Source organism: Nicotiana tomentosiformis, chromosome 3, assembly GCF_000390325.3.
Source record: "Nicotiana tomentosiformis chromosome 3, ASM39032v3, whole genome shotgun sequence".
Classification (NCBI taxonomy): Eukaryota; Viridiplantae; Streptophyta; class Magnoliopsida; order Solanales; family Solanaceae; genus Nicotiana; species Nicotiana tomentosiformis.
The window spans coordinates 106,356,850-106,373,066 of record NC_090814.1 but is presented as its reverse complement, the minus strand read 5'-3'; the positions used below and the strand labels follow the sequence as shown (position 1 = coordinate 106,373,066).

The 16,217-nt window shown below is 39.8% G+C and overlaps 1 protein-coding gene across 1 annotated transcript; it reads right to left on the bottom strand.

Moving 5' to 3' along the window:
* Positions 1–873: 873 nt before the first annotated feature.
* LOC104108677 (protein PLASTID TRANSCRIPTIONALLY ACTIVE 10) lies at positions 874–15,031 on the bottom strand. The gene is made up of 12 exons (XM_009617770.4): positions 14,226–15,031; positions 13,870–13,929; positions 13,732–13,761; positions 12,863–12,936; positions 12,683–12,764; positions 11,904–11,977; positions 11,669–11,735; positions 11,427–11,519; positions 10,384–10,560; positions 10,265–10,315; positions 9,391–9,542; positions 874–1,496 (listed from the first exon to the last, which is right to left on the bottom strand). Exons 1-12 carry the CDS (start codon positions 14,967–14,969, stop codon positions 1,058–1,060), a joined length of 2,043 nt encoding a protein of 680 aa, XP_009616065.1. The 5' UTR covers positions 14,970–15,031; the 3' UTR covers positions 874–1,057.
* Positions 15,032–16,217: the final 1,186 nt, after the last annotated feature.

Below are 16,217 nucleotides of genomic sequence, written 5' to 3'. Positions count from 1 at the left end.
GATACGATACAATAAAATTTAAGTAACAATCAAAATAAATATTATATTTAAAGTAATAATACGATACAATACAATATGTAACAACCATCCAAACAAGTTGTTAATGAAAATTGAAAATGCACTCTACTATTGCTAGTCAAATGTGTTTAGAGGAGAATATTCGATTATTAATCTCCTTAAATTCAAGGTGTCTTGGTTTTTATCGGTGTTAGCTCCAACTCTTGAATGTCTTAAGTTTTTAATCAAATTCGCCACACAAGACAGAAAATGAAGAATAAATACTTGTTGATCTAAAAAGACAGAGTGATTTACTTTGTTTTACTAAGACTGACTTTCATTTAACACAATCTGAGTTTACTAGATCCAATATGTAAAAAACATCCTAATTTCTTCTTAGTACTTTAGGTAATGCTATAGGACGAACTAAGAGAAGCCAGGCTTACAAATCATTGTTCTTTTTCTTCTCCCACACAAATAAAAACTCCAGCTAAGCATTAGTTATTTTAGCTATATATCTACTCATGTTATTAGCTTCAACTGTAGCTCAAAACCTGGGAACAGTACCACACAGCTACATGATAGCTTACAAGAAAACCCATTAGGGGTTGTTTGGTATGCGGCATGAGGTGGAATAAGGTGTGAGATTAAATTTATATCATGTTTGATTGATGATGTAAATTTATCCTTATAACCCATTAGTGGTTGTTTCGTACGCGGCATAAGGTGAGATTAAATTTATACCATGTTTGGTTGACGGTATAAATTTATCCCCCAGTCTTAATACAAGATATCCCACCTTACCTCATCAAACTTGAGATTATATTATTCCACCTCCCAGAAAAATGGCTCTTAACGAAACCAACAAGGCTGTAATTGAAGACAAAATTGTTTGATTTTCTATTGACAGCAACAAGTGCATCTTTCTTGATGACAACAGTATAACAGCCCGTTTTTCAGTAAGAATGAGTAAGCTCACCTATTGCCTCCGTTTTCATGAAGTCCCTAACTGTACAAATACTAATACAGTGTTGTTGCTATCAGTCTACTTTATCTGTGACTAATCCTCAAACATTCCTTCATCTGATAGCCGAGATTCAGTCCCATTGACGTAAGGTTGGTTGGATATATTCGCACTTGGGTCGCCAAGGATGCTGTAATCAAAGTCTTCTTCATCATCATCGTCATCATCTGTACCAACTTCATCGCTGTCAGAATCTTCATCATACAATTCCCGCACTATTCCTTGAGCCTCCATCTGCATCCGCTCCTTGACGGCATCTTCATATGCCATTTCATACCAAACAGTACCTTTACCAACAATAGATTTATTGTGAACATCCGTCATTCGCTCCTGCTTGCTCTTCTCTGAGTTCTTTGGCTCACCCCAGTAGTCATATCTATACAAGGGACTATCAGGATCATACTGATCCTTTCCAAAAGCACTTGGATCCACATACCTACCGGGCTCTTCCAGTGGAAGCCCAAGTGCTCGGCGACTGCAAGAGCATCAAGCAAGTACACAATCAAAAACTAAGTTTAGAGATTGACTTTTCACATCAGAGAGACAAAGTTGGATCTCTTTAAATGTTACTAACGTAGATGAGAAAAAAAAAAAGACAGCTCGGAGAAACACAACCATTGTTTTAAAGCAGATGAAAAAATAAAAAAGACATGTCAGTCAGAGTCCATATAATCTATAATGCTACGGACCCTCATGTGTAAACATTTAATACATCAAGGACATAAATGGCTACAAAGCTATATAACCAATCACTGATCAAACTGAACAGGTGAACCATTCTATGACTCATTTAACATGAAATTTATTTGTGCCACTTGGGTGTAGATGAGATACTAGTAAAATAAGAAACAGCAAAAGAGCTGTAAGACATAATAGGTAACATTGACATCAATGGCAGTAGATCAGGTAGTCAAATATTCTCATTTAAAGAGAACGTCATATTAACACTAAATGCTTTCAACTCTTTGACCAGACATCAATTCAATTTTTTAATATACACGTTATTCGTGTAAATTACTTCTATTCTGTCTTCTATTTTCTCTAGGTAGGTTATGTCTGGGACTTTGCTGGTAGCTTATTATTATCCCTTCAAATACTCTTACCATGATAACATCAAAAACAGACTGTAAGCAATTGCATTTTAGAAAATTGTACAATGTCTTGCAATAACAATCCAGTGAACAAAGGAGAAAATTAGAACTTTAGTCATCCAATCCCTGGTTATTGCAGACTCCGTTAATGAGTGACATGTGTCGCCGAATCATTTTTCTGAGGGTTCGGCGAGGGCAGCGAAGTTAGCCTGACCGCTACTTAGCTTCAGCCCTTAGACAATAAATAGCACAATCGTGCTAAAGCGATGGCAATCACACGAAACAAGCAAGAAAGCTATGAAAGAAAGAGACTCGAATTTGGGAGGCAAGTGCCAATTTTCTGTTGTATTATGCAATATCTGATGCTTACAAAGAATGAGTATAAAGCCTATTTATAGAAACTAAAATGGCTATACAAAGGGGGTGGTTGGCAGGGCTGGTAAGGCTGTTCCAGCAGCCTGGTGCATTCCAGCATGGTGCTGACTTTCTGCTGTCAACCATGACCCAGAAGGTCAAAGATGCCTTCCCACTTTCGGCTGCTTGTCTCTTGGTCTGCTGACTTTCTGCCAAAGGTGCCTTCTGATGGCATCTCATGATTTCTGTGTGGCCCCAAGAATTTTCCCACTGATGGCAGTCCGAGATTTGGGCGCGGACAAGTCACGCCGTCGCTGGAATTGCTGAAAATTAATAGGTGTGACGTCGGGGCAGTGCACTCTCCCCCACTTGAAATGGCGACGACCCCGGTGCCACACAACTGAAGATAATTGTGGACTTGTTCCCTGAACTGCCACAAATCTTCGTACTTCTCCCATGATGCCTCCTCTGGCGAAGTTCCTTTCCAGTGAACAAGGAACTGTGCGCTCGAATTGCCCCATCCTTTTCCACGGACCAACTGATGGTCTATGATGGCTTCCACTTGCTTGTCTGTTGCTGGTGGAGTAGTAAAAATTTGGCTTCGGCTGGACTGCGCCCGATCCTTGTCTTCCATGTCTTCGAAATATGGTTTCAATTGGCTAGCATGGAAGACTGGATAGATTTTCAGATGACGCGGCATGTTCAGTCGGTAAGATATTATACCCACTTTGGCAACAATTTCGAATGGGCTCTCATATCGGCGAATCAGACTATGATGTACGCCTCGCAGTGATTTGAACTGCCGTGGATTCAATTTCACCATGACCCTGTCTCCAAGCCTATAGTTGACTGGACGACGCTTCCGGTCCGCAAATTTCTTCATTTTGCGGGCAGCCTTGTCAAGATATGACCTGGCTAGATCGGCTTGTTCCTCCCAAAACTTGGCCATGTGATAAGCCCCTGGATTTTTCAATCCAACGTTGGCGGGCAATGATTGAGGAGTGTTGGGCTGTTGCCCGGTTGCAAGCTCAAAGGGACTCCAAGTCGCCTCGTTGCGTTGCAAATTGTAAGAGAATTGGGCTATATCCAGTAGCTTAGCCCAATCTCTTTGATTGGCGCTGACATAATGCCTCAGATAGCATTCGAGCAAGGCATTAATCCTTTCCGTTTGTCCATCTGTTTGCGGATGGAAACTTGTTGAGAAGTGCAGTTGAGTTCCCAACAAGCTGAACAATTCTTTCCAGAATGCGCTGGTGAAACGAGGGTCTCGATCGCTTATGATGTGCTTAGGCACGCCCCAATATTTTACGATGTCCCTCAAGAATATACGTGCTGCCTCTTTAGCTTTGCAACCGGCAGTGGTGGCCGAAAATGTTGCATACTTGGTGAATCTATCGACAACCACCATAATGGTGCCGAATCCTTCTGAATTTGGCAAACACGTGATGAAGTCCATGGTTATGCTGTCCCATGGCTTCGCCGCAACTGGCAGCGGCTCAAGTAAACCCCCAGGAAGCTTGGATTCCACCTTGTCTTGTTGACAAACTAGATAGGTGCGTACATATACCTCGATGTCGTCCCGCATCCGAGGCCAATAATAAGAAGACTCAATCAGGGCCAATGTGCGTTTTTGCCCTGGATGACCTGCCCAAGCAGAGTCATGACCTTCTTTCAGCAGAGTACGCCTGAGATTTGCCTATTTGGGCACGTAAACTCTTTTTCCAGTGGTGTACAAGAGACCATCTTCTTCCCAAAATCTCTGAGTTTTGCCTTGACTGGCCAAGGCAAGAAGCTGTTTCGCCACGGAGTCATGTTGCATGCTCTCTTTGATGGTCTTGATGATGCCACTACTTGCTGAGTTAACCATAGTTGCCAGTACTGTCTTGCGACTCAAAGCATCGGCAACTACATTAGCTTTCCCCGGTTTATATTCCAGGGTGTAGTCGAATTCGTCCAAGAAATCTTGCCAACGGGCCTGCTTGGCAGATAGCTTCTTCTGTGTTTGGAAGTAGCTTGTTGCAACGTTGTCAGTTTTGACAACAAAATGTACCCCCAACAAGTAATGACGCCAAGTCCTTAGGCAGTGGACTACAACAGTCATTTCTTTCTCTTGGACCGTGTAACGCCTCTCAGCGTCGTTAAGCTTTCGACTCTCAAAGGCTATAGGATGGCCCTCTTGCATCAGTACGCCTCCTATAGCAAAGTCAGACGCATCAGTCTGGACTTCAAAAACTTTCGAGAAATCAGGCAGTGCAAATACGGGTTCCTTGGTGATTGCTGCCTTGAGTTTCTCGAATGCCTCCTGGCAGATATCGCTCCATAACCACTCTCTGTCTTTCTTCAGCAAGTCAGTGAGGGGGGATGCAATAGCCGAGTAACCGAAGATGAATCTCCGATAATAGTTGGCTAAGCCGAGAAAGGACCGAAGTTCTGGTACCTTTGTTGGAGCTTCCCAGTCCTGGATAGCTTCCACCTTGTCCTTATCCATCCGGATTTCCCCATGGCTGATTGTATACCCGAGGAATTGTACTATGGGCTGTGCGAAGCTGCATTTTTCACGTTTTACGCACAGATCATTTTCCCTTAGTACCTTGAATACCTTGCGAAGGTGTTCCGCATGGTCTTTCATATTGTTGCTGTAAACCACAATATCATCTAAATAGATGACAACGAACTGATCCAAGAAAGGATGGAATAGTTTGTTCATCAAAGTGCAGAAGGTTGCAGGAGCGTTGGTCAAACTGAATGGCATTACCAACCATTCAAAAGCCCCATAGCGTGTAACACAAGTTGTCTTAGGCTCGTCTCCGTCGGCAATCCGAACTTGATAGTAACCTTTCCTCAAATCCATCTTGGTGAACACCTTAGCCTACCCCAAGCGGTCAAATAAATCAGCAATGAGAGGGATAGGGTACTTATTCTTCACAGTGACCTTGTTAAGGGCCCTATAATCAATCCATAAGCGCATGGTACCCTACTTCTTCTGAAATAAGACAGGAGCTCCGTAACGTGCCTTGGATGGTCGTATGTGGCTAGCCTCTAGCAACTCCTTGAGTTGCTTCCTCAATTCCTCTAATTCTGGGGGCGCCATGCGATAAGGCGACATGGCAGGTGGCTTTGCCCCTGGAACCAGCTCGATCTGATGATCAACTTCCCTTCGTGGTGGCAATTGTTTGGGAAGTTCTTCCGGAATCACGTCCTTATTATCATCAAGGACTTGCTCAATGCAGGGAGGCAATGCTACTGCCTCAAGGGAATTCTCAACAATTCCCGTCAAGGTTGCAAGAAATGTTGGTTCCCCTTTCTTGAAACCTTTCACAAGTTGCATCGCTGACAGATGCATTCCAGTTTGTGGTACCCGAACAAGGGGCACAATACACGAGCCTCCGGGATCGCTTATGTGAAGCTGGTTGATACGTGGTGCAATAAGTGCGTTGATCTCGTACCAAAAGTCCAATCCCAGTATGATGTCAAAGACGTCCATGGGAGCAACGGTGAAGTCCGTCAATCCCTGCCAGCCTCCAAAAGCAATGTGCACGTTAGGAGCAAAGCCATGAACGGTAGTGGGAAGGGCATTGACGGTCTTCATCAGCGTGTCGCTGGATATAAAGACAAGTCCAAGCTCCCTAGCTCGTTCCTCTGTCACAAAATTATGTGTCGCACATGTGTCTACCATGATGCGCACGTCTTTGTCGTTTTATTTGGCATCGACAAATAATGATTCACGGGGCCTCACACGAGGCGGTTGGGCAGCAACATCGGCAATGGTCATATGGTTTATCAAGGCCATATGATTGAACAAGCCTACGGCCTTGTTCTTCCCTTGTCCTGCACCATCAGCTGATGCTCTTCGCTCATCGGGTTGCTTGTCAGTAGGCGCAGCAGTTTGTCCTTGCTACTGGTGGGCTGCAACAATTGCTCCTAATTTGTTCATTGTAGGGCAATTTCGAGCAGCATGAGAAGGGTCTCCGCAAAGATAGCAAACATCTCGCTGAGCAGCCTTATGTGCGCCTCCTTTTCTCTTCTCATCATAATCCTTGCGGTAATTAGAAGAGTGGTTGCGGTTGCCTCTGTTATCGTTGTTCCGACGGGGAACAAATTTGCCTTTGCCTCGGTGGGTGTCCGTCTTTGGAGCAGCAACAGCTTGGCTCTGATTGTTATTTCCCTTAGACGCTCCGGTCCGGAAATCTGACAATGATTCGGCTACTACAATAGCCTCATCGACGTTGTCGATCTATCGCCTTTGCAATTCTTGTTTGGCCCAATGCTGCAAGCCATCCAAGAAATGGAACAATAGATCCTCACTGGTCAAGTTGGGGATCTGAAGGGTGAGTTTTGTGAAATCCCTCAAGTACTCACGGATGGAGGATGTTTGCCTAAGCTCCCTCAACTGTCGGCGAGCCTCGTGCACAACGTTTTGAGGATAAAACTGTCGTTTTAGCTCCTCTTTAAACTGCTTCCAAGTGTCAATGGAGCACGTTCCTTTCTCCATATCTGCCTTCTTCTTGCGCCACTAAAGTATGGCAGTTTCTGCTAGGTACATGGCTGTCGTTCGGATTTTGGCAACATCGTTGGTAATGCTTACATGTTCGAAATAAGCATCGAGCTGGCACAAGAAGTTTTCCATGTCTTGAGCGCTTCTTTCACCCCGAAATTCTTTGGGTTTAGGAGCCTCAATATGTGTTTCTCGGACAGTGATGGGACCTCGCCCAGTGGTTCCTGCTGTCTCCTCTAGACGCAATTTTAAAGTTTCAACTTCTGCCTGTAAGGCAGACAAAGCCTCAGTGAGCTTGAGTTCAAGGTTGGTTAGCCCTTCATCTTGCTCCTGAACGTTCCCTTTGACTTCTCCAAGTCCATCAAGGGCAACTGACTCAAGTGAACAGATATTGTTTTCGGCAGCGGAAATACGACGGTGTACGGCCTTCAGACCCTTTTCTACCAACTCAACTCTCTCATCGAGGGATGTAGCTTCGGAAGGTTCCGGTCCATCGTAGGGCAGCAACTCGCTATCAGGTGGAGATGCGTCTCTGGCCTTACTTTTGTCGCGCTTTCGACCCATACCTCTGTGGTTCTAGGTTCTCTTCGATCTGGGTTTCGTCTATGTTGCGATGTGAGTTCTTAGCCATGCACCTAGGCTCCGGTACCAATTGTCGCGGAACCATTTTTCTGAGGGTTCGGCGAGGGCAGCGAAGTTAGCCTGACCGCTACTTAGCTTCAGCCCTTAGACAATAAATAGCACAATCGTGCTAAAGCGATGGCAATCACACGAAACAAGCAAGAAAGCTATGAAAGAAAGAGACTCGAATTTGGGAGGCAAGTGCCAATTTTCTGTTGTATTATGCAATATCTGATGCTTACAAAGAATGAGTATAAAGCCTATTTATAGAAACTAAAATGGCTATACAAAGGGGGTGGTTGGCAGGGCTGGTAAGGCTATTCCAGCATGGAAAGCTGGAAAGGAAGACTTTGAGGGATCCTGCTATCAACCATAGCCAAGAATGTCAAAGATGCCTTCCCACTTTCGGCTGCTTGTCTCTTGGTCTGCTGACTTTCTGCCAAAGGTGCCTTCTGATGGCATCTCATGATTTTTGTGTGGCCCCAAATGTTTTCCCACTGATGGTAGTCCGAGATTTGGGCTCGGACAAGCCACGCTGTCGTTGGAATTGCTGAAAATTAATAAGTGTGACGGCGGGGCGGTGCACATGTCCTTATACGACCATTCTGACTTTTATGTGTTGACAGTCATTCTTTTGTATATAGACTGACCACCGTGTCCATACTTTGTTGGCAGCCTTGTAAAGGGTAGGTAAAACATGACAGTATAATGTGACTCATGCATTGCATACACCATGACATGTTAACTCACTGACCAACTACACCGCAATCACAAACTAGTTGAGGTCAGTTGTACGAACCAAAATATCCATTGTTTGTCTTTTAAGACAAACTAGAGGGAGCAAAACTTTTAGTAACTGACTACTGGAGTATTGGGTATTCATAAACGAATCTGAAGAATTCTTGAGATAACTAAAGCATCAATTATCACTCAGTCTCCAATCTTATATCCAGATCCAACCGCTGCACCTTTAGTGATGCTACTAAGCTCTGTAAATTAACACGATACAGATAAAACCCCACAAGTTAGACATGATGAGGCAATTCAGGTTTGAACAAAAACCAACCGAGAAGGTAAACAAATCTTTCAGTAGAGAAATTAATACTCCCTCCATTTCAATTTAAATGACACACTTTCCTTATTAGTCCGTTCCAAAAAGAATGACACATTTCTATATTTGGAAACAATTTAACTTTAAGCTTTTCATTTTACTCACTTTACCCTTAATGAGAAGTTTTTATAGCCACAAACGTCATAGCCCCACAAAGCTTTTACCCCTTAAGCTTTTAGGACCACATATTTCAAATCTTTTTTTTCTTCTTAAACTTTGTGCCAAGTCAAACTACATCATCTAAATTGAAACGGAGGGAGTATTATATATGAATGTCAATTGCATAATAAAACTGTGAAGAAAATGGACCTTGGGCCTAACTCAACCTCAAAAGCTAGATCATGAGGTGAGGATTGCCCAAGATTATATAAGGAGAGAACAATCCATCCCTCAACCAATGTGGAACACTTATCACCCCCTCGCACGCCAAGACTGGACATTTGGGGCATAGACAATGTAACATGGGGGTCCACAATTGGGTAAACCAAGAGTTGGGATGGGTCTTGGCTCGACCTTGGGCCTAACTCAATCCCAAATTCTAGCTCATGAGGTGAGGATTGCCACAAACAGCCCATCCCTCAAACAACGCGAGACACTTAACAAAAACAAATTATTCTCTTCATTCCAGGGGGTTGGTGTTGTGGGGAAAGGTTTTCCTGGCACTGTTAAGTTAGGGGAGAAAGGCCAGTGGGAATACCAGCTTATATCTCTTAACATAGCCTCTCTTTCCTCAAGGGACCGACGCCAATGGATAAAGTCATATTCATCCATTTCAATGTTTCGTCTCAGCTTGGGAATTTTGTACACCTCTCCTCGTTCTTGTGCTTCCATTCTTAGTTTATTATGGTGCTGCATTACAATAACAAAAGCCACACAAAGAGGACATATCTTGTCATTAGATGCCTTTAAGAAGAAATTTTTTAGATACAAAAAACCTTTTACGTGAACAAAGGAAACGATAAGCAGAAATTTTCTCATGTATATGTGTTGCTCCACATCATCTGTACAGAAAATTTTCTTTAATAAGTTAACAACAAATGCAGGCTCTTTTGAAATTGAAACTTTTAGCAGGACTGAGTCATCCTGTATTCTAACCCAAAGGAGCCTATATGATTATCATTTTTTGTCTATACTTATCCCCAAGATATATAAACCATTGTTGAACTCTACATTACTAAAAGCTGATTACTCATTGTAATGAATTAGACAATTCAGTCTACCCTGCTTGTACACCGCAGATGTTTACTTTAAATATGGCATGTAATATACCAGTAATGAATATTCCTGCTCTCCACAAAAGTTCTCTTCCCAAGGTCAGACATTAGATTGAGATTCTTTAAATTTTCTTTAACAGGTTCTCAAAAGGTTCAAAATTGTAGCATGTATTATGTAGTTTATCTCTTTTTCTTTCTTTAAACAAGTGTATCATGTAACTTCTAAGTCTCTAATTTTATTGTCAAAGGCTAGATTCATAAGCACCTGATTTCAATCTCAAAATCGACTAATTCATCCCTAAACGTAATAACAGTGGTATCACTAGTCACAACAAAGTAACTAATATTATCTCAAACCTGACGCTCGGCAAATGCAGCTTCCAAGTCAAGCTCTTTTACACTGACTTTCTGCAGAAGTTACAATCTTGTCAGATAGATGCATGAAACATAGAAAAACGACTTGATAAGCTGCTCACCGTAATCATTTTAGGAAGCAACGCTTTCTTATAATAAGCTTTGGAGTATTCAATGCGATTTTCTTCATCAAAATCTTCATCATCAGTTAACTCTGTCAAGTTTTTGCCTTTATATTTAACAGGATTTGCCTCCATGTCATCCAGAATCATTTGTTCAGCATTATGGATTTGCCATAACTGCAGAATAAGATAGAAATGTTAATCACGACTTGTTAGCTGAGATGATCTAAGGTGCACCAATACGCATGTTGCTAAGAGATAAATTTTGGGGTCAGCAGTTTAAAAATATGAAGACACGGATCAATTACTTCAGTAAAGGGGGTTAACATTGATCAGTTTGATCCATTTTTAAGCACATTCATACAACACATAGCAACTTCAAAGGAGATTTTAGTGAACAACTTAGTTAAAGTTGTCAAAAGAAGCTTAAGCAGAATTTTATGGCTATTATAGGTATATAGACATATAGCAATGGCTATTTAAACGTAACTAGTTTGAAGCTAAGTTGCTTGGACATGGGTGCGGGTGTCCGCCACGGGTGTGGATCTAGAGGTCGGATATTTCGAGATGTAAATTCTAAGATGGGATACAGATCCTAGTACTGATACAGGTACAGGGATCCGGCAAAAAACAATTCAAAAAAATAAAAAAATAAAATAATCTCTAAATTATGAGAAATTTTGTGGAATACTTGCATATAACTTGTAAAGTGTGGATTTCTTTTTTATTCTCAAGTTGTAGATAAGTAAAGGATTGATTTCCTAGATAAGGTATGCTATTTCTTCAAATTTACCTAGTTTTGGTTCTGATTTCGAGAATCAAATTGTATATCATCTCGAACTTTTCCGTCCGTCGTGTTCAAAGTACCCAAAATTGTTTGACCAGATCCGGTACAGATCCCATATCCACACCCATACCAGTGTCGTGTCGACACGGGTACGGCACCTAAACTGCCGTGTCGGAGCAACTTAGGTTTGAAGAGCTCATGCAGAACTAAGCTCCAGCATTCAAAGCTGTATAAATGCTTAAACAAAGAGGCATACCTTGTCCACGTAGGGGTGATTTGATAATAGTGGTTCTTCTTCGACTTTGACTCCAGGGTCTTTTCTAGGAAGAGGTTGTCTTCCACAGTCACGCTATGAAGTGAAATGAGACAGACAGAAAAATCATAATATAGAAGATAAAGTGAATCCAACATCCTACGAAATATGAACCAAATCAGGCATCATATAATAGGACCATTAATAGGAAATACAAAAGTCGGCCAAAATAAAATGGTACTTACGCGCAATTCATCTAGATTTGTATCCTCATCACGGTGAAATATAGGCGCAAAATCAAATCTATTAAAGCTGCAATCATAACTCTCTCTGTTAGTGTCAGAATATATGACCCAAAGCAGCATCTATGTGTTTCTGGAAGCATAGTATGAACACTGACGAAATTTGGGAAATGAATGTCTTAGAAAGATCATAAATGCACTTAAAAACCAGAAAATTAAGATTTGCAAATCTACATACATTAGGTGATCTATGTTAGGATCAATAAAGCGCATCTCAATAGGGAACCGAAACCTGTAAGGATCGCGTTTAGCCTGAAAAGGAACAAAAAAATATTAAGGCATCAATCCACCATAATTGAGAGTGTCTCAAGCATCTTAAATATGAAAATAGTTGTGAACCAGAAAGGAGAAGTGAAACTACAAGATATACATAAGTTTTTACATGAGCATACAAGATCAGATGTCCTGCCTTTGTACTTTATCACAGAATTCCAGAAAATTATCTCAATTTCATGAAGATGGTTAAAAGAAAGAAGGTAAGAATAAGCGCAAATGAACCAAAAAACTGATTGGGCTACGTGCTTTTTTTCCGAGACAGCCAAACTAACAGCAGCTATATGTCTTGTAACCTAAACTCATACACATGCGTAATATAATTGTGTATATTGAATGACATCCCAGAAATAAGGCTCCTACTGGCCCCTAAATCTGTCAGATTTTCTCAATAATGCATGGCAATCAATGTATCGATTCCTATAACCTCTGAATACATATGAAGATAGGCTAAATCTGCAATCTGGTGTTTAACTAATACACTTAATTCCAAGTTCATTGAGAAGCCAAAAACCAACAAGATAACTGATGATAAGTGCATAATGGAGCATGATTCTCAGCAGAATAGTGTAATATACTCTTGTAGCCCAAGTGACTTGCTAGTCAAATGATATGATATTGACTAGAAACTCGGATGTTGTTCTTTGATGTACAGAAATTCAGATTATATTAAGCATCACTCACCAGAATTTCAACTATGACATGCATACCAACTTTTATGTGATGGCGGATCCAATACCAGTCATTTCGCTTTATTGGCACCCACCTGAAATGCATTGACAAAGGAATCATCAAACACAATAATCTGAAGTTTTCATCTATACGTCCGGAATTTTGTTATACAGGTCATATGAACAAGCTTACCCATCATGAACACCTCCAATGTCAACAAATGCTCCTTGATAAAGATGTATAGCTGTCACCTTACCTGCACAAATCTGAAAAAAGACTTCCTATAAGCTTGCCTTTCTTTAAAACTCATGTGTCACAATGATTAATAAATTGATATAATTTCCAATTGAATTGAGCAATGCAAGACCTATTACAAAAAGTAGCTCTATGTCCTAACAATCTGAAATGGATAACACTAATCCTCGATGAGGTTTTAGTTTTGTGTTAATTTACAGTTTCCTAGATTTTGTGTGAGACATAAATTTACAGTTTACATATTACAAAGACGTTGAAAATGCATGTCAAATTGCTCTAGTAATTAAAACTAGAGAGAAAATGAATGTGCACCTATAGATAACAAAGGATCGTATCAAACTTTGACAAAAAGGGGTAGCATGGGATACCGGCAAAAAAAATGTGGCTAAAGTAAAATTAGAAGATAATGTTCTATCATTTCTCTTCAAAAGTGCATACATGTTTATTTTTACCGCCAAACTGTAGGAGAAACTACTCAAAGATGATAGAAACTACAGGGAGAAACATAAAAGAACCAAAAGACAAAAGAGAAAAAAGGTGGAACTACAGACTACAATACCATTAAGCTCGTTTGGTTGAATAAAAATATACAAGAATCAAATTATCCTGCTCAAACAATTTTTTTATCAGGATTATCCCGCTCAGACTTTTAAAAGTAAAATATGGCTAAAGCACTTCGTAATCTCTTCAATAACTGCACAAATTTTCATATTCATCCATCGAGATGTATGAAAACAGAGTTCCTAATAGTCAAAAGTAAGATTCACGGTATTATCATCAGAGAAAGGGAAAGGAAAGCAACTTACTTGTCCTGGGTAGTAAAACGGGAGTTCATACTGCAAACAAATGAATAGGGGGAAAAGTTATGACAAAAACATACATCACTAACCCAAAATAAAGAGCAAAAATATTCAACAGCAATAGGAAATGCAACACTATCATACCATTCCATCTTGGTAATCCTTTCCCCTTTTTCTCCTCCCAGGATAATAATCCTGGTCATACTGCACAGACATCACAAATTGCACGTAAGTAGTAGATATTGATGATCCAAAAATACATTCTTTTTTCAGCATTTTTTCAGACAAAAGTGAAGCGCGTAAAAAAGATAAAACTTTACATCAAAAAAATTAACTCAATGTTAAAGATAAAAGCTAGTTGCAGTCTTGAACACCAATACATGCTACCTCTAAATACAGTATTTGTGATAGCACAGCAAGAATTAAAGACTTCAGCAATGCATTAATAGCCTAACATTAACATAAAACCTCATTAACGGATACAAATAACCCTGTATTACCTTATAAGATTCTTTTTCCAATCTATCTTTATTAGCAGCAACCCACTCATTGTACTGCTTCAGAAACATCTTATACCGGTCCAACCCCATATCATCAGTCTCCATTTTCACCATTTCCTCCACTTTATCATAGTCCACTCTCACTGACTGCAGCTTATGGGTTTCCCTAATGAACTCCAATTCCTTCTTATCAACCTCCCACCCCCTCGGCGGCCAGTCCCTAGGCGGCACATGACGAACCACTAAAGGCCCAGCCCACATAGTACTCAAAGGCTCAGAAATTTCACCTTTAATCTCAAATTGCTTAGCGTAATACTCATCTTCCGTTATACCCATATCTGAAATTTTCTTTTTTCGGTAGTTTGGGCTAAGCATTTTAAAAGCTTCAATAGCTTCAGGAGATTGAAGGGCGACTTCTTCTCCTTCGTTGAGAGATTTTCGGGCGAAATTAGCTTCAGGTGAAAGGATTTCTTCCCATGGAGCCCAACCACGGTCGACCCAGTTTTTGCGACGGGCTTCTTCTTCGGATTCTTTCTCCTTGGGCCCAAATGCTTCGAGAAATGCGTCGTCATCACCTACTGGGAATTCATCTGAACTGAAACAGTGAAGTGTAAGAGGTCGGGAAGGCTTGGATAAAGAAGAGGGGAATAAAGAAAAAGAACTGAATTTTGAAGATTGGGGTTTAAGGAGGGTTTTAGAAGATGGGAATGTGAAGAACAAAGAAGAGCTTTGAAGAGTTTGCATCTTCAGGCGATAGCGGGAGATTGGAATGCCTCCCTCCCCTAGAATCTAGATTGCTTCGTTTTTGTATAGATAAAGTTGGTTTGTTCAATTTCTTTATTATTAGAAAAAAAGGTCCAAAAATGAATTTGTGGTATTCGAAATGCATCAATTATAATCTCGTTTAAATTTGAGTCCAAAATGACTCTGTCATTATAAAATAGGTCTAATAATGCCCTTGTATTATTCAAAATAGATCAATTATAACCCCCATTTAAATTTGAGCTCACTAATGACCCTGTCATTAAAGAATGGATCTAATACTGCTACTTCCCTCAGTCAATAATGATTAGGGGTGCAAATGAATATTTAAGAACCGACTAAACCGACATAATCGTACCGTGCCGAACCGATTTTTAGGTTTTTTTTAATAAAACCGTATGTTTTTATATAAATCTATAACTGTACCGATAATTATGGTAGATTTTTTATTTTATAAAAATAAACTGAAAAAATATTGAACCGTACGGTTCAATATTTGCAAAATATATATTTTTAAGTCTTTTCAGTTTTTTTAAAGTATTTGCTTTTGTAAAAACTGGAAAACAAAATATGTTTTTAAAAATACTTTTAAAAACTGAAAAATATATATTCTGTAAAAACTAGAAAAAGAAAGGAATTTGCAAAATATATATTTTTAAGTCTTTTCAGTATTTTTTTTGTAAAAACTGGAAATTCTTTTTTTTTTTTAAACTGAAAAAAAAACTCTCCTAAAGCAGTGGACTACATATGCATTAGTTTTTAAAAAATAAAAATATTTTGCAAAATCTTTTTTTTAAATTTGACGGTTCAATAATTTTTCGGTTTATTTTTATAAAATAAAAAATCTACCATAATTATCGGTACAGTTATAGATTTATATAAAAACATACGGTTTTATTAAAAAAACCTAAAAATCGGTTCGGCACGGTACGATTATGTCGGTTTAGTCGGTTCTTAAATATTCATTTGCACCCCTAATCATTATTGACTGAGGGAAGTAGCGGTATTAGATCCATTCTTTAATGACAGGGTGATTAGTGAGCTCAAATTTAAATGGGGGTTATAATTGATCTATTTTGAATAATACAAGGGCATTAGTAGACCTATTTTATAATGACAGAGTCATTTTGGATCAAATTTAAACGAGGTTATAATTGATGCATTTCGAATACCACAAAGTCATTTTTGGGCATTTTCCCTTATTATTATTATTATTATTATTATTATTAT

Bases quoted from the DNA above. Each gene is read 5' to 3' on its own strand.
- LOC104108677 (XM_009617770.4), bottom strand. From the start codon at position 14,969: ATGCAAACTCTTCAAAGCTCTTCTTTGTTCTTCACATTCCCATCTTCT. The intron at 9,543-10,264 runs GTTTGAGATAAT...ATTGTAATGCAG, and splicing joins CTGCATTTGCCGAGCGTCAG to CACCATAATAAACTAAGAAT. The intron at 1,497-9,390 runs GTATTCCCACTG...ATGCTCTTGCAG, and splicing joins ATGTTAAGAGATATAAGCTG to TCGCCGAGCACTTGGGCTTC.